Raw genomic sequence first — 19,674 nt, forward strand, 5'->3', positions numbered from 1 at the left:
AGGCAGACTGGGACTTAGACTCCGCGTCCTGGGGAATCTCATTCTGTGGATCACTAGAGATCCCGCTGGGCGGTGCCTAACACCACCAATGTAAGGAGCATTCTTCCCACTGACGACCAACATAAAGGACATTCTTCCCACTTACCACCAACGTAAGGGACATTCTTCCCACTGACCACCAACATAAGGGACATTCTTCCTACTGACCACAAACATAAGGGATATTCTTCCCACTGACCAATGGAAGGAGCAATTTTCCCACTGATGACCAACGTAAAGGACATTCTTCCCACTGACCACCAACATATGGGACATTCTTCCCACTGACCAACGTAAGGAGCATTCTTCCCACTGACCACCAATGTAAGGGACATCCTTCCCACTGACCATAATGTAAGAGACTTTCTTCCCACTGATCACCAATGTAAGGGACATTCTTCCCACTGATCACCAATGTAAGAGACATCCTTCTCACTGACCACCAATGTAAAGAACATTCCTCCCACTGACCAGAGTAACATGTCCCTTTTCTCAATTACCACCAAAAAATGGGGTCCTTTACCACCTGACCAACGTAAGCGGGCACTACACTCACCACTAACTAACTACCAGTGTAAGCAGAAGTGTTTAAACAGACCATCAATGTAAGGAGCTCTTCTCCATGGACCACCATGTGAGGGAACACTACAATTTTCACTGTCTACATTTTTTTCTAGACTTTTTATTTGTCTTATGTTATTACCACCGAAAACAATTTTGAAAAATAGAGCACCCCTGGGTGTCACATGCATGCCACATTCCTTGTTATTTTATTTATTTTTATATCTCAACTTACTGTTCACACTAATATGCCAGTAATTATTGGCAGGTGTTTCTCGAGACCTGAAAGTTATTTCAAAGGTTCTTTTCTGTTTATACTGTTGCAAAAAAGGGTGAAAGTAGCATTAGAAAATGAGTGCAATCAGCGAGGTCCTCACATCTCTTTATTTCTCACCCAAGGAGCCTCAGAAGACCCTAAACCTGGGACCTTCTAATATGCAAATATGAATTTCCACCAGGAATTGTTTAGACATGCCCACTCTTGTACCTTTTTATTGGCCAGGGATTTTCCCCAAAACATTAAGAAGTCAATCATAAGGCCAAGATGGTGGTGGGCCAGGGGCGGACTGACCATTTGGAAACTCGGGCACTGCCCGAGGGCCCGGGGTCAGTAGGGGGCCCCGTGAGATACCCCTGGTACCTTTTTCATAGGCTTTTTTGAGTTTGGGCAAGGACATAGGGGCCCCATGATCCCCTATTGCCCGGGGGCCCCATGAGTTGTCTGTCAGTCCATCCCTGTGGTGGGCCAAACACTGGATGGCAGTTGACCATACATGGATAAATCTGGCTGGACCCTGCAGGGCAAATCAACAGGCTTGCTTCAATTTCCCCTCCCCAAATGTGTCTACTAACTTTTTCTTGGCTCCCCTTCCACTCAGATCAATTGCTGTGAGTGCAAAAATATACCTGCTACTTTCAAGTATGGAGGAGCATGTGACAGCATTGAACCAATCATCACATGGGAAGAGTCCATGGCTGTGTATATTGCTAGGACTTGAACAATCTGTAGCTTCCTTGGCTTCTCGGCCACTCTACTTAGGCTTCCAGGAGTGAAATGGACCAATCACCACCTAGGACAAATCCATAGCCCTGTGTAAGCTCTGACTTGAGCAACCGGTAGCTTACACAAAGCGCTTTTCATGCTTCTGACAGCCAAACGGAGCAGCGAAGGAGTGAAAGAAAAGCGAATATATGCTATATATGCTACTGTGAACTGTGGAATTAAAGCAAACCATTTACCTGTTGCTTTACCCTGTAGGGCAGGGGCGCTCAACCTTCTGAAGAGCGAGGGCCATTTCAGTGATTTGGTATCTAGTCATGCGCCACAATGAAGTGAAATAGTTCAGTTCAAATGTTTTATTTTGAATAGCATAAGGAACGTTTTCCTGCTGCAGCCGCTGAATGCTGGCGGGAGGGAGAGGAGGAGAAGCCGTCTTTCAGCAGTTGCAGGAGGAAAATGGAGAGGGTCAACTCCTGTATATGCTACCCTTGCTGCCCCTCCTGTCCAAGTGTAAGAAAGCATGTAACAGAGAGGCTGCACGAGCCCCCTGGAGCATAGGGCATGGTCACCATTGCGACCCCTGATGCTACAACAGTGGTTGGGTGGGTATGGGAAAAACCACCCCCCCCCCCAAACTGCAAATGTAAATACATCTTAACTGTCATGAGCCCCACATAAGGCTGCTTTCATACTGATGTGCTTCAGTTTACCCACACCGTGGGTGCAGCGCAGTGCACCTATGGCTTTCCTGCAACTTAGCTGCGCTTTGCCATAGACTTCTATTATATCTTGTGGTGTGGTGCATCAAAACTCCTGCATCAGTGTGAGGTCGAGGGCTACGCAGGCCACAGGTTGAGCACCTCTGCTGTGGGTTTACTTTGAGGGCCAGTTCACATGTGTGGAGGGGGCAGTAAAACCAGGTGGTTAAGCTGGGTGTGGGTCACTTTGCAGTGGATCGCCAGTCCTTGCTGCACATCTGAATGAGCCATAACAGTACACTGTAATTGTAAAAAAAAAAAGCTTTACTGTCATTCAGTACTGAATAACATTACCTACAACCTCTACTACAACATGACCTATTTAGATACAGTGACCGGTGCCAAGTTCATTAAAAGAAGTGGAGCTTTATAATCACCCATCTAAAAGGCTGACACCCTCAACAGAAACAGATCCTTACAGCTTAGGATTTTCTGCAGGGTGACAGGTGCCCTTTAAAATCGCCATCCCTGCTCACCTGTGAAGCTCATGTACTTCTGGCTGTTGGTGCTTTTCTTGGAATTTAAAAATTCTAGGGCGTCCAGCACTGCCTGCGGGTTCTTCTTCTGCTCTTGTTTGGTGATGTTGGAGGTTTGCAGTAATCGCGCCCATTGCTCCGGCATACCCTGCACAGAGATAGAATGGAAAAGGCAAGTGAGCAGCACACAAGGAGACCACCAAATAGCTCTATGAATATGGAACATATACAACACCCACTTACATTTCACACATTTTGGGTATTAAATGTCTAGGTGTGTGACGGGAGTGACTTTTGGGGGTGGGGGGACCTCTGTATCATCTTCCCAAATTCTTATGTTTATGTGACCCTGTGCCTGTTAGGGTACAGGGTGTATATGTGAATGTCTATTGTGTATTGGTGTGTCGTCCTTTGTTCTCGGCCACATGGCTGTCTATTGTCCTTTTGCCATGTGCTGCCCCATTGTTCTGTGTCTTGGTTGGATGGGGAGGGGTGATGTTGTGTTTCCTGTAGCCCTCCCCACTGATGGGGTGGGCTGATGATGTGTTTCCTGTTCCTGGTTGCGTTTTCCCGCCCTGTGTATATAACTTGTTGTGTGTGTAAAATAAAGTAGTTGACTTCCTGTTTTAAGAAGAGTCGGGTGCTGTCTATTTCCTGAGGGATTTCAAGGGTGTGGTCCGTGGATGGTGTTCGGACAGGGAAGCCGCGGTATAACGGAATATACGCAAGTGTGGTCTGGGGTCCAGTTCCGTTACAAAGTGCATTAAGCAGGTAGTATAATGCAGGCTTTCATGTTATGGCATCAGGGTGGGCTCTGTCATTATACCATTATTATATTGGGGCAGCAGTGGCTAAATGGTTAGCACTTCCACCTGGCAGTACTCGGGTCATTGGTTCAAATCCCAACCACGGCACCACCTGCCTGGAGTTTGCATGTTCTCCCTGTGCCTCTGTGGGTTTCCTCCAGGTACTTCCATTTCCTCCCACACTCCAAAGACATGCTGGTAGGTGAATTGGATCCTGTCTAAATTGCCCTAGTATGTGTACATATGAATGTGAGTTAGGGACCTTAGATTGTACGCCACTTGAGGGTTAGGGACTGATGTGAATGTACAATATATATGTAAAGCGTTGCGTAAATTGACAGCGCTATACAAGTACCTGAAATAAATAATAAATACCCGTAGTAGCTTTCAGTCCCCCCATGTGCCACACCATGCTACAGATGTGTCAACTTAGGACAACAGCTTACAGGGGGATAATTAAATGGCGTACGCCCAGGGCCAGTGCTAGACTATTTTGCTCCCTAGACAAGACCAGCTATTTGGGCCCTCCCCCCAAAAAAAACAAAAAAAAAACCTAAAGTTTTAAAAACAGTAGAAAATATTAAATCAACAAAACACGAAACTGCTACATTTCTTTTAATTTGCAAAAATAAGATGCCACCAGCACCAATATTAAAGACAAAGTCTGTGTCACTGATGGACTGTCTCTGTGGCTGGCAGTGGCAGGGTGACAGTTGCAGTGAGTGGAGGATGATGGATCCACGCTCTGACAGATCCCAGGCAATGGGGGGGAGATAAAACACTGACAACAGACAGCTGAACTGAGCGATCCCACACGGTGACAGATCTGACACAACACACCACCACCAACTCTGACACAGATCAGCAGGCACTAGAAGAGCAGGCTGTGGGATGGTGATGATACCATCATTCACTGACACATTGCACATGTGATGGATGTCCGGCCGACCAGGTCACACTCACACAGACATGGGACATCAGAGTCAGACATTACCTTCCTCCACAGGCGCAGCTTTGCCTCCGCTGAAGAATGGGAAAAGAAGGGCTGGAACTCCACAGTGATCAGCAGCCGCCAGCCGGCTTGCAGTAAGGGACTGAGTCTGAGAGTAACACTGGAAGGAGCTGCAGCTCAGCTGCTACACTGGCCTCAGACACTCAGCATTTTCCTCTGTCCTTTATTCCTCCCCTCTGCCGCCCCTCCTCTCAGCTAAAGGATCATTCATGACATGGTGGCATCCCACACAGAGAGAGTGCCGGCCTGAGCTGTGCCCAGGCGCCCCTAGGTGGCAGTGCGCCCTAAGAGGCTGCCTAGTTTTCCTAGTGGAAGCACCGGCTCTGCATACACCATCTAAAATAGTGCTTGGCTTAACTGAATAAGAGGCTGATGAAGTTGCTGCAGGAATATGCAGGTAGCATTTTGTATGTGTCCTGCGCTTTTAGGGCTCATTCACACTGGCAGCAGAGTTTACCACCCCTCAAAAAAGTAATGTCAGCGCTTGAATGCCGTTATTTTGATCAGATCCCACCAAGGATTCCGTACTTCAGTACGGTTGGCATGCAGTTACAACAGTCCCTTTTGGCTTTAATGGGCACATATAACAAGCAATGAGTAAGGCCATTACTGCCTGAAACGCGTGGGCACTGTTGCATGTACGGTTTTTACCCCATTGTTTAACAAAGAAGACTGTGCAAGCCCAAGGACAAGTGATGACTATTACATTTAGTCGGCGAGCAGCTCCACCTGCCAAATGTGACACGTTGGGTTTACACACATTGCAAATTGAAACATCACAGAAATGTGTACAGATCTGAGTGGCTACTGTGTTACTTTGTAGAGGGGCAGTAAAAAGGCGGATCAGCCGCCTGATTTTACCATTCTTTTGCCACCCATGTGAGCTTGAAGAGGTGAAGGGAAAAAAAAATACAAAAAAAAAAAAAGAAAACCAATGCAGCCACTACATCGAAGGATTGAGAATGTGTGGAAGGCCGGTGGGGGTGACAAAGTTTCGGCACTTCCAGAAGTGTCAGAGTTTTGCCCAAGCAGAATAGTCTGGCATGTAGGGGGACTGAAAGCTAGTGCAGGTACATGCAGGCATTTCTAGGTACCTGCAATGTGCACAATGTTGACATGTGAGAGAAATTACTGGATGGAAATTACTGGACGGCCGTGAAACTTGAGCCAACCCCGCTTACCATTGGTGGTCGCCATCGACACCTTCCTGGCAGGATAGCTCAGGTGGGCTTGGACAAGTATCAGAACAAACCTGAGCTCATTCCTGCTCAAACCTGGTCTGTTACATCCCATACACTCCTATTGGACCGTCATTCTCATGGGCAGCTTCAGTAGCCTATGAGAATGTGTGGAAGGCAGGTGGGGGTGACAACGTTTTGGCACTTCCAGAAGTGTCAGAGTTTTGCCCAAGCAGAACAGTCTGGCATGTAGGAAGGCTGAAAGGTACATGCAGGCATCTCTAGGTGCCTGCAATGCGCACAATGTGAGAGAAAATTACTGGAAGGCTGTGAAACTTGAGCCGAGAACTTCCCTTGTATCTCGAAAGCGCAAATCAATAATGGAAATGAATAATGAAGGGGAGCTTTGCCTCCTTGACTTTCAAAACTGACAGCAAACAGGCAAAGCAGCTAAATTTCCAAAGCAAGACCCGTGAACAAGAGCCCTGGTGTTAAATGAGGCGGATGCGGAGGCTGGAAAGGTGTCGGAGTGGAGGAGCTTGGAGAGAAACACAACATATGTCAGCTTTGTTTACAGCACAAAGGGGCCCGCTTCTGCCAGGCAGAGAGAGAGACGCAGTTCACAAGACAATGACAACACTGGGGTCTATTGAACTGCAGATGACACGGCTCCAAAATGTTTCCATCAGTACTTCAAGGGAAAGCATTATTTTTAAAAGATTTATTTGGTTTCAAAAATGATCAACTTAACCTTTCAGACCCAGAGGTCATTGAGGCACAGAGGCCAAGGCGAAAATTGGCAGCCGCAGTATGTATTCCTTAATGTGGCTATAATGCTTTGGCTACTTTGCATACTATATCCCACATGGAAGAAAAATATATTTGAAATATATTTTAAAAATATTCTTCCCAAATATACTGACATATATTTGAAATGCTACAATTTCGGCCATATTCAATATATTTCAAAATATATTTCATATATATATATATATTATACTGCATGTTGAAATGCGTTTTTATTACAAAATATATGAAAAATACATTTCAAATATACTGTATATCTTTTAAAAATACAAATCTACATTTTTGGAATGCATTTACAAATATATGTAAAAATATATGTTAAAATGACTTTTTTTATATGTTAAAAAAAATCTGAATAGATTAAAAAAATATATATTTTTAAAAATATATTCTTCAGATTTTTTATTTAAACATATTATTTATATATTTTGTAAGAAAATGTGTGTGTGTGGTATATATATATATATATATGAAATGCTACATATATATATATACACACATACATACATATATATATATATATATATATATATATATATATATATATATATACACATACACATATATATATATATATATATATATATATACACATACACACACACACACATATATACACATATATATACATACACAAACACACACATACATACACTGCATGTTGAAATGCATTTTTGTTACAAAATATATGAATAATATGATTAAATAAAAAATCTGAAGAATATATTTTTAATAATATATTTTTTTAAATCTATTCTTATGATTTTTTTTTTAACATATAAAAAAGTCATTTTAACATTTATTTTTACATATATTTGTAAATGCATTCCAAAAATGTAGAATTGTATTTTTAAAAGACATACAGTATATTTGAAATGTATATATATATATATTTAACTGAAATATATTTTGAAATATATTGAATATGGCCAAAATTGTAGCATTTCAAATATATGGCAATATATTTGGTAAGAATATTTTTAAAATATATTTCAAATATAATTTTTCTTCCATGTGGGATATAGTATGCAAAGTAGCCAAAGAATTATAGTCACATTGACGTTTTCTTCCATATGGGATACTACGTACCAGGGGCGGACTGACAACTCATGGGGCCCCCAGGCAATAGGGGATCATGGGGCCCCTGTGTCCTCCACACCCAAAAAAGCCTATGCAAAAGCCAATGAAAGGTACCAGGGGCATCTCATGGGGCCCCCTACTGACCCTGGGCCCTCGGGCAGTGCCCGAGTGCTCTAATAGTCAGTCTGCCCCTGCTACATACTAATATCATTTTTACATAATTTTTAAGGGCATATAGAGATTTCGTTTGGTATAATGTTTTAATAAATGTGTTTTTACTATAGGATGTCACATTTAAAAAATTTTTTTTTTAATGCTATAATTGTAATAAAACAAATGAAGTACTAAAAAGAGGCAAATTACCACGTACAAGCAGCAGTGGCTTCTGCAAGCAAAATCATGAATGAAATCTTGTGCTTGCATGTGATTATCATAGAGTCAAAGAGAACATAGGGATCACTTGAATGGGAAGCATTCTGGTTTCCGATTGTTATTGGGGGGGAAAGAGCTGCTAGGAACAGTCAGATTTGAGAGCCAGCAGCCACACAAGGTGTAATCCGCTAGCTGTCACAGTGAAGAAGTTCACGAAAGCATTTTGAACACATGGTGTCCAGCTGATGGACGTTATACAGATCGTGGTCGGTAGGCACAAAAAATTTTATCAGTAAGTCTTAATTTTGTATCCTGCTTGGTAAAGTTGTATAATCGTTGTGTCTTAGGACTCATGTACACCAGCAACTGCTAAATTCCAGGTTAGGAGCTTTAGGCATTTTTTTGCTAAAGCTCCTAAAACTCAACTCCATAAAAGCCTATGTGTCCATGTACACATAGGCTTTTAGCAGCGTTTAGGAGCTGCTGCAGTTACGTGAGGTTAAACCTCCCTCTTCTAAATGCAGAAGAATTGCTTTCAGGATAGAAATGTTTTGACCGCCAGCCACGAGAAAACAGGCAACGGTACCGTGGTTGCCGCGTTTGCGTTTTCCTGCAGCTGGCGGTCAGGGTAGGCTCATGTACATGGAGCCTTACCCTCAATGAAGGTCTCTGGTTTGAATCTGAGACTGTAAGCAGTGCACTATGTAGCTTAAAAGCGGAACTAAACTCCCCAAAAAGCCCCCACCATCCAGTGATGCTACAGTTACATCCCTTGCTAGCTGCTTTCATCTGCTCCCCGGGCTTTACCTGTGTGCCAGGTTTTCTGCCTTTCAACTAACCAAAAGGGATGATGCAATCTTGCTCATGCGCATGGGAGTCAATCATTCCAGCAGAACCACAGTGTGACAGGAATGCACGCTGAGCTGTGCATGTGCCCCTTCGTCAGGGGAAGGCAACGAGGCCCCTTCGTCAGGGGAAGGCAACGAGGCCCCTTCGTCAGGGGAAGGCAACGAGGCCCCTTCGTCAGGGGAAGGCAACGAGGCCCCTTCGTCAGGGGAAGGCAACGAGGCCCCTTCGTCAGGGGAAGGCAACGAGGCCCCTTCGTCAGGGGAAGGCAACGAGGCCCCTTCGTCAGGGGAAGGCAACGAGGCCCCTTTGTCAGGGGAAGGCAACGAGGCCCCTCCGTCAGGGAACGCAACGAGGCCCCTCCGTCAGGGAACGCAACGAGGCCCCTCCGTCAGGGAACGCAACGAGGCCCCTCCGTCAGGGAACGCAACGAGCCACCTTCAGCAGGGAACGCAACGAGCCACCTTCGTCAGGGAACGCAACGAGCCACCTTCGTCAGGGAACGCAACGAGCCACCTTCGGCAGGGAACGCAACGAGCCACCTTCGGCAGGGAACGCAACGAGCCACCTTCGGCAGGGAACGCAACGAGCCACCTTCGGCAGGGAACGCAACGAGCCACCTTCGGCAGGGAACGCAACGAGCCACCTTCGGCAGGGAACGCAACGAGCCACCTTCGGCAGGGAACGCAACGAGCCACCTTCGGCACGGAACGCAACGAGCCACCTTCTTCAGGGAACGCAACGAGCCACCTTCGTCAGGGAACGCAACGAGCCACCTTCGTCAGGGAACGCAACGAGCCACCTTCGTCAGGGAACGCAATAAGGACCCTTCATCAGGGAGCACAATAAGGACCCTGCTCCAAGCATCTGATACGACCCTTTTGTTAGGCACATGATGAGGCCCCTTCATGGCTCCAAAACTTTGCACTAAGATGTGATCTTTGAATACAAGATTTGACTGCAAACAATACATTTTACCTACTTCACAGAGAGGGGGGAAATTGTTTCACTGAGACTACTGTGACATTTATCTAAGGTTTCCTAAAGATCTTCAACTCTATAAGAACATGCCAAAAATGATACTTATTTTCATAATGCGTTCTAACTTACAGTGAATTCTCCAGTGACAGGATTGTATCCAACATGAATGGGGTGTTCAAAGTTCCAGGGCTTAGAAATCTTCGGTCTTTCTCTCTTCTCATCTTTCTTTTTAACGCCTGAAAAGTAAAAAAAAAAAATATTTGTTTGCCCAGGTGCCCTTCATTTCACAGCGGATTTTGTATAAAGCTAAATTCCATCAAGCGGTTAAATACACAGATGAAATGCATATAAGGAATCAGTTTTACCTGCCAAAGGATTTTCATTTCTGTCTACACTGTCATGAATTGGAGTTCCACAGCTCATTGTTCCATCAATGTCAATGGAATCCAATTACAAGTTTATTACGAGAATGTGCTTGGTTACGAAAACCCTAGATCATCACTTCCTGGAAAACACGCCATGATGGCTGACTTCATGGGGCTCTCTAGGAGATGTTATGCTCAAGCAGGGGCAGACTGACCATTTGGAAACTCGGGCACTGCCCGAGGGCCCAGGGTCAGTAAGGAGCCCCATGAGATGCCCCTGGTACCTTTTTCATAGGTTTTTTTGAGTTTGGGCAAGGACAAAGGGGCCCCATGATCCCCTATTGCCCAGGGGCCCCATGAGTTGTCAGTCCGTCCCTGTGCTCAAGTATATCTTCAGGTGTTGCCCAAACATTAGTCACTTTAGGAATAGAGTATTAGCTAGTCTACACAGTCCTTGGACACCCAATACCCAAAAACTCACTTGAAGTCCTTCACAAAAATCCTGTTGAACTATGAAAGCATTTCCTTAAGCTGTTAAATATATCTCGTCACTGATGCAAAATAGTCACACCATAGAGATCTACAACACTGGACTTCACAGCATTCGAAAACGGTTTTAGTGGACGATGATCAGTAAAACACTTTCTGCAGTCCTTAGGGCTCTATTTAAAATTTTACCAAAATCTGGTCCGCCAAATTTTTTTTTACCAAAAAGCCTTGATAAGTCTTTACTTATCACTTAGATGTAAGCTCAAATTTCTTACAAAACATTGCCTTTCCCTAATACTCATTTGTAATGTTACCTCCAGGCTTCATACTCCATAAGCCTCATCTACCTTCTCCCCCTCTGATAAGACCCTTTTGTTAGGCACATGATGAGGCCCCTTCATGGCTCCAAAACTTTGCACTAAGATGTGATCTTTGAATACAAGATTTGACTGCAAACAAGACATTTTACCTACTTCACATAGAGAGGGGGGGTATTGTTTCACTGAAACTACTGCGACATTCTACCTTCTCCCCCTCTAATAAGACCCTTTTGTTAGGCACATGATGAGGCTCCTTCATGGCTCCAAAACTTTGCACTAAAATGTGTTGCAGCATAGAAATCTTCAACACTGGACTTCACAGCATTCAAAAACAGTTTTAAGTGGACGCTGATCAATAAAACATTTTCTGGAGTCCTTAGGGGCTCTATTCCAAATTTTACCAAAATTTGGTCTCCCAAATTTTTTTTTTATCAAAAAGACTGATAAGTCTTTACTAATCATCTAGATGTAAGCTCAGATTTCTTACTAAACATTGCTTTTCCCTAATACCCATTTGTAATGCTACCCCCAGGCTTCATACTCCACAAGCCTCATATACCTTCTCTCCCTCCAATAAGACCCTTTTGTGAGACACATGATGAGGCCCCTTCACGACTTCAAAACTTTGCACGAAGATGTATTGCATCATAGAGATCTTCAACACTGGACTTCACAGCATTCAAAAACGTTTTTTAGTGGACGCTGATCAATAAAACACTTTCTGCAGTCCTTAGGGGCTCTATTCCAAATTTTACCAAAATTTGGTCTCCCAAATTTTTTTTATCAAAAAGACTGATAAGTCTTTACTAATCATCTAGATGTAAGCTCAGATTTCTTACTAAACATTGCCTTTCCCTAATACCCATTTGTAATGCTACCCCCAGGCTTCATACTCCACAAGCCTCATACACCTTCTCCCCCTCTTCTCCATACTCCACCGCAACAGGTTTCCCCATGCCACAAACATGCTCTATCTTTATCTGTTCAAAGCTCTTGCTACACAACCACAAATTTAGCATTTTTGTACCAAACGCAGACATTTAGATGCGCCCGTGACATTGTGGAATACACAATACAAACTATACACACTATCACTCTTGCATAGAAATAGCCAATGCCTCATACTCTATTGAGCTATTTACAGTTCCCTGAAGTCCATCCCAACTCAGCTAGACTTCTGTTGAACCCTAGGGTTCCTTCAGGGTTTGCAAGGGGTGCCTGATTGACCCCCTCCCCTACCCCATTTGATAGTGCCTGCATATTTCTGGGGCCAACTCTACTTGACAGAGCCAGCTGCATGACATCAATGATTTTTAGCTGTTTGTAAGGGGGAGATTTCTGACCACTACTCTGAAGGTGGCCATAGATGGATCAAATCTCAGCTGGTCCCTTCTGAACCATCTATGAGCAGGCTGATTGTACCCACGTCAATCCATCGGTCGACTTGGGTACATCCAGCATGTCAGATTTTAAGCATGCGATTATTGCCAATGGCTATAACTGTTAGCAGTAATCTTTGTGTTCTCCCGATAGAGATGGCTCCCCACCGAGAAAGCACAGTAGCTCCAAGGGAGGGAATCAAGTGATTTCCTTTACTGCAACCCATGGTTGTAATATAGTAAATTACAAAATCTTTGGCCTGCCTTAGGGCAGCATTCTTTCTACTGCCTACCAATGTAAGGAGCATTTTCCCTTGGACCCCACCATGATTTGGTTTTAGTATTGGTTACCTGAAACCAAAAAAATAATTTCAAAGGTTCCCCTAAGTTAAGATGGTTGAGTAAGGCTGCTTTAGTCTCGTTCACACTATTACAACCTGAAAGTCGTAAGACTTACAGTGCGAATTTGCCAAGCGACTCGAGTACTACTTTGAAACAACTCTGAAGCGACAGTCAGGGAATGCCTGGGTAATCTACTTGTCATGTTGGATCCAAATCACATCAATATAGATGAGGATCCAACTTAGAGGCAACTTCCATTAAAGTCAATGGGCACAAGTCGGATAGAAGCAGGGGCGGACTGACCATTTGGAAACTCGGGCACTGCCCGAGGGCCCGGGGTCAGTAGGGGGCCCCATGAGATGCCCCTGGTACCTTGCCCCTGGTACCTCATAGGCTTTTTTGAGTTTGGGCAAGGACACAGGGGCCACATGATCCCCTATTGCCCGGGGGCCCCATGAGTTGTCAGTCCACCCCTGGATAGAAGTCTCCTTGAAGTAGTACAGGAACCTTTTCTAATGTTGCAGCGACTTCAGTAGCGTCAATTAAGATGGCTCTCATTGACTAACACGGGACTCCATTGCATGCGACTTGGGGTCTCACAAGTCGGATCCCAATTCGCGGCAGTGTGAACCAAGCTTTAGTCTGAAGTTTACTTCTTGATTTTAATGTATCACTCACATTTTCATTCAAACTCAAAATAAAAACACTGAAGTTGAGAGTAGGAGAACGAAGAGAGAGACAGAGGCACTGTCACATGGGTGGGTGTGCTCTGCTGCATCTTAATAGGAATTCTGCTCTATTGGCTATTTATATTTTAAAGCATAGGTCCAATTTAAAGTGAATCTACACTAAAGAACATAAATATATCACAGCTTACCCCATCTTAGATATGGTGACTGCTTTAGTTTCCTTTTTTTTCCAGTCTTTCCCCCCCCCCCTTTATTTTCACTTGGTGACCTTGCCAGTAACACACTTCCTGTGATGGTGAGTGTGGGTGACAACGCTCACTGACTGTACAGTACCTATAATAGGGTGACCAGATGTCCTCAGTTTCCCTGGACTGTCCCCCAAAAAAATTATCCTTGATTTCATCCCATTAAAAGGAATGTGTCTTGGATTTCTTTCCAACTTTAATAATGGCATCCCCAGCCCGAATGACTATAGTTTAGGCCATCTTAGCAACATTTCTGTGATTGGCCTGGAACTGGAGGAGGGAGGGGAGGGGGGAGAGTCTTTTCTTAGCGGTGCTGGGGGTTACTGATGATGTCACAAGCCTTTATTACGTGATCTTCCCAGCCCCTCCCCTCTCAGGTTGTTCAGATTTAATTGCGAGAGGCAGGGGCGGACTGACCATTTGGAAACTCGGGCACTGCTCGAGGGCCCGGGGTCAGTAGGGGGCCCCATGAGATGCCCCTGGTACCTTTTTCATAGGTTTTTTTGAGTTTGGGCAAGGACACAGGGGCCCCATGATCTCCAATTGCCCGGGGGCCCCATGAGTTGTCAGTCCGCCCCTGGCGGGAGGTAATACTGTGGATTGTCACCTTGCCCTTGCTCGTGATGGTGACCTGCAGCGCCCATCTGCGCCTGCACTCTTGAACTAGAACAAAGTAGGCTCAGGTGTCATTAAACCACACCCCTTTAAGCCCCACCCACTACCTGCCCAATTTCATCACACCCAACATTGCAGCTGCTATTATCCCCACCTCCTGCTTCAAAAGTGGGCGTGGCCAGTAAGGTGTCTCCAAATTTCATTTTGATCATCTGGTCACCGTAACCTATGAAGAAGCAGCATTGTCACCCGGAGAGAGAAAGTGTTTTCCCAGCTCCATAAAGTACGAGGTAGGTGTTCACCGGGCTAATAAAAAGGAATGTACAGAGAGAAGACTGCCACTGATACGGTGAACAGCTCATGCCCAACCCTTCCTTATCGCTCTGACTTCACTCCAATGTTCAGCCGAGTAAAGAAATCATACAAGAAAAATGAGCCCACGAGCACAATGACGGAAACGGGAGGATTTTTTTTAAAAAGACATATAGAGAGGTGAGATTGTCTTGACCCATTTCCCTTTATAGCCTTTTAAGTGCTACAGTGGGAAATGCGTCAAGGTGTCATCACTGCTGTATGTGTTTGTTGGCTTAACCACCTCTTTCCTTCATTGCACACGTGAACTCCACACTCCATGCAGCTTTAACCGCTTCCATACCGGGCACTTTTACCCCCTTCCTGCCCAGGCCATTTTTCAGGTTTCAGCGCTCTCACACTTTGAATGGCCTATTGCGCGGTCATACAACATTGTACCCAAACTAAAATTTTATCATTTTCTTCACACAACTAGATCTTTCTTTTGGTGGTATTTAATCGCTGCTTGGTTTTTTATTTTTTGCTAAATTAACAAAAAAAGACCAAAAATTTTGAAAAAAAAAACGTGTTTTTCTTTGTTTCTGTTAAAAAAGTTTGCAAATAAATAATTGTTCTTCATAAATTTAGGCCGAGATGTATTCTACTACATGTCTTTGGTGAAAATAACCCAAATTAGGATGTATTTTTTAGTTTGCAGGAAAGTTACAGATTTATGGTATCTATGGTATAGATGGTATTTATGGTAACTATGGTATAGATCTGAATATTGATCAATCCTGAAGTACTGACAGCCAATCTAATTTCTTGAGGTCCAAGAATGTCAGAACAGTACTGATATCCCCCAAATGTCAGAACAGTACAGATATCCCCCAAATGTCAGAACAGTACAGATATCCCCCAAATGTCAGGACAGTACAGATATCCCCCAAATGTCAGAACAGTACAGATATCCTCCAAATGTCAGAACAGTACAGATATCCCCCAAATGTCAGGACAGTACAGATATCCTCCAAATGTCAGAACAGTACAGATATCCTCCAAATGTCAGGACAGTACAGATATCCCCCAAATGTCAGGACAGTACAGATATCCCCCAAATGTCAGAACAGTACAGATATCCCCCAAATGTCAGAACAGTACAGATATCCTCCAAATGTCAGAACAGTACAGATATCCCCCAAATGTCAGAACAGTACAGATATCCTCCAAATGTCAGAACAGTACAGATATCCCCCAAATGTCAGAACAGTACAGATATCCCCCAAATGTCAGAACAGTACAGATATCCTCCAAATGTCAGGACAGTACAGATATCCCCCAAATGTCAGGACAGTACAGATATCCCCCAAATGTCAGGACAGTACAGATATCCCCCAAATGTCAGAACAGTACATATATCCCCAAAATGTCAGAACAGTACAGATATCCTCCAAATGTCAGAACAGTACAGATATCCGACAAATGTCAGAACAGTACAGATATCCCCCAAATGTCAGAACAGTACAGATATCCCCCAAATGTCAGAACAGTACAGATATCCTCCAAATGTCAGAACAGTACAGATATCCTCCAAATGTCAGAACAGTACAGATATCCTCCAAATGTCAGAACAGTACAGATATCCCCCAAATGTCAGAACAGTACAGATATCCTCCAAATGTCAGAACAGTACAGATATCCCCCAAATGTCAGAACAGTACAGATATCCCCCAAATGTCAGGACAGTACAGATATCCCCCAAATGTCAGGACAGTACAGATATCCCCCAAATGTCAGAACAGTGGCCAGAGGGAGTAGAAATTTTCTTGGCATCAGTAAAATTGCCCGGTATTGAATTGGTTAAAGGGGGGTGATTCTTTTCTATCCCTGGATCTCCTGCATGGTTGGGGTTGGGGAAAGACCTGGCAACCTACCCTGTAAAATAATTGCTAAGAGAATTCATGGAAAAAGTCGCTTACGAGTGACGGTCCATGCGATCGCCAAGGGTTGGATACGACTGAATAGACAGACAGACAGATAGACACATTCTTTTCTATAGAAAATACAAAATGCTGCCACCACACAGGCTAGCCAACAGGGGACCAGTTAATAGGCTATCTTAAGGTTCAGCCTCCTAAATCTCTTTATGCTGCTGTATCCTTTCCTATCACGTGGATGTTCACTGCACATAAAAGTCATCTTTTAGGATTGGATGGGAACTACAGATTAATGTCCACAGAAATATATATAGTCTTAGCTGGTTCCTTATTTTGGGGAATGGATAGGTACCACTGGAACCCTGGACTTTTCTCATTAGTATTACTATCCAAAAGTGCTGAGGAGGTGTTCGGTCTTCATACTTTAAATACTGCCCTTCTGAACTTTATTCACAACTGATAGTGTTTAGCGGTTTTAGTCACATCCCCCCCTTTCCCTTCTTTTCTCCAGACTGTACATAATGGGTTCCTGCGGTCTCTCCTGATATGTTTCATCCCTCAGAATGAGAAAGACCACAAAAATGATGACAGGTCTATCCTGTCCCCATATCTTTGTAAGAGAGGTCTTCAGGACCTCCTTCCTCCTGCTGGTGACCCCTCTAGTGATATAAAGATCTATATAGAGGAATCAGGACCTCCTTCCTCCTGCCGGTGACCCCTCTAGTGATATAAAGATCTATATAGAGGAATCAGGACCTCCTTCCTCCTGCTGGTGATCCCTCTAGTGATATAAAGATCTATATAGAGGAATCAGGACCTCCTTCCTCCTGCTGGTGATCCCTCTAGTGATATAAACAAATCAGGACCTCCTTCCTCCTGCTGGTGACCCCTCATGATAAATAAAGATCCATATAGAGAAATCAGGACCTCCTTCCTCCTGCTGGTGACCTCTCTAGTGATGTAAAGATCTATATAGACCAGTGGTCTCCAAATTGTAGCCCGCTGGCAGGATATGGCCCTTTCCTTGCCTTTATCTGGCCTTTGGCGCACCCTTCCATCTTCTGTCTCCAATAATGGGGGACCATTCCAGCAAAGATGGGGCACCATTGCTCCCAAAGGCACCAACGATGGAGCACTATTTCCTCAAGAGACACCAGTGAAGGGGCACTATTTCTCCCTTGAAAACTAACAATGGGGCATTATTCCTCCAACTAAAACCAAGAATGGGGCACGGTTTACTTCAACTGACGTTGGGGCTGTTTTTACTCCCATTGGGCACAGTCCGGCCCCCAAAGCCTAAAGGACAGTAAACTGGCCCTTTGTTTAAAAAGTCTGGAGACCCCTGTTATAGACGAATCAGCACCTCCTTCCTCCTGCTGGTGATCCCTTTAGTGATAGCTAAAGATCTATATAGAGGAATCAGGACCTCCTTCCTCCTGCTGGTGACCCCTCTAGTGATATAAAAGATCTATATAGAGGAATCAGGACCTCCTTCCTCCTGCTGGTGATCCATCTAGTGATAGCTAAAGATCTATATAGAGGGATCAGGACCTCCTTCCTCCTGCTGGTGATCACTTTTGTTTACAACCCTATTGTACACCTTTGTGTCATTAGCAAAAAGACATCCCATGCCATCAGACCTCCAGGCATATAATTTACAGAGCCTTGTGGTACACAACTCATGACTGGTCTCTGTAAAGAAAAAATTACATTTGTAATCCACACTCAGATACCTATCCTTTAGCCAACTGTACTACCCAAGGGTTAAGTCCTAGCTTGCACAACCTTTTAAGAGATCATTACATGGAACCATTTCAAATGCTTTGCTTCAAGGTAGGCTATGTCCACGGCACCACCCTGGTCCCAAACACTTGTGATATGACAATAAAGACTTCAAAGTACCAATAAAACTGGAAACAAAGCAAAGTCTGACCCTTACATAAAGCAAACAGTGGTAGGAAAAAAAGGCTGTCCAATTTTCACAGTAATAAATGTCAATGTTTACAAGACAAGAAGTGGGTGAGAGTTGAAGTCTCACATGTTAACCATAAGCCTTAGCTGAATGGCCAACTCATCCCAAAGTTTGCAAACTGAATCACCAGCTGGCTCCTTCCATCACTTGGAAATTCCATTGGTGAGATAGGCCAACCTAAATCCCCAGCTATGGTGAAGTCCTTCAGCTAATACACACAGACTGGTGTCATCCACCCAACTCTGGTTCCTGCCTGGAGGCCTGCTCACCTCACCTCACCTGGACCAGAAAAATAAAAGCTAACGGGTGGAGGTTAAACAATGACTTAAGATTAAGGCAAAACTTTATTTTTTGTTAGTTTTGGATAGAGTGGAGAATGATTAGAACACCCAGCAGGTTTTTATTCCTTTCTGTGTCCCCCGATTGGAAGTCATCTTCTCGGTTCGTCCTGTTTAGCCCTGGTTGCCACCAGGCTCTGCTTCTTTGAAATCGCACTACTTTGCGCAACTTTTATTCAATCCAACTTCACTGTGGCTTGCTGACACTCTGCGCGACTTCATTTAACAGATGTCAATGCATGTTGCAATGAAGTCGCACAAAAAAAGTGCAGGGACCTTTTTCAAAGTCACTGCAACGTAGGTCGCACCAATTTGATCGGTTTCATTGCAGCTAATGGGCTGCAACTTGTCATGCAATTTTGAACTCTCATGTCATATGACAAGTCACACTGGTGTGAACCAGGGCTTAGCATTATCAGTGAAAGTAAAAGAAAATCCCAAACAGGATTACAGTTTTGGCTATGGGACAGGAGGTTAGGGGACATCTCCCCATTTGGATACAGATGGAAAAAAAAAAAAAAAAAAAAAAGGACAGTGCATTTTTACTGCGCCCCTTAAGCTGCAAAGGCAGCCGTACAGGGGGATAGACATGCTGCCACCCTGTTGCGTTTGGTGGGCAATACCACCACCACCAAACATGACCTATTCCAGTGAATGAGGCCATGCCACATAACAATAGGAGGAAAAGAGGTTTGCAGGTGTTCAGGAGGCGAAGGGGCTGACTTTTTTAAAAAGATTTTTTCCAAATGCCAATTCTGTGGGGCTGCAACTACCTG

General features: G+C 44.2%; 1 protein-coding gene across 4 annotated transcripts in view; it reads right to left on the reverse strand.

Moving 5' to 3' along the window:
• LOC149450749 (serine/threonine-protein kinase PAK 1-like) overlaps nt 1-19,674 on the reverse strand; it is a 130,532-nt gene that overhangs the window by 58,645 nt on the left and 52,213 nt on the right. For all 4 annotated transcript variants that reach the window (XM_089691510.1, XM_089691508.1, XM_089691509.1 and 1 more), the window contains exons 3-4: nt 10,046-10,152; nt 2,835-2,982 (exon numbers count right to left, since the gene is read on the reverse strand). In XM_089691510.1, the coding sequence (XP_089547636.1) occupies nt 2,835-2,982; nt 10,046-10,152 (255 nt within the window). The remainder of the gene's footprint in view (nt 1-2,834; nt 2,983-10,045; nt 10,153-19,674) is intronic.

Source organism: Staurois parvus, unplaced genomic scaffold (genome assembly GCF_062004578.1).
Source record: "Staurois parvus isolate SC_StPar_1 unplaced genomic scaffold, SC_StPar_1.0 ptg000563l, whole genome shotgun sequence".
NCBI classification, from domain to species: Eukaryota; Metazoa; Chordata; class Amphibia; order Anura; family Ranidae; genus Staurois; species Staurois parvus.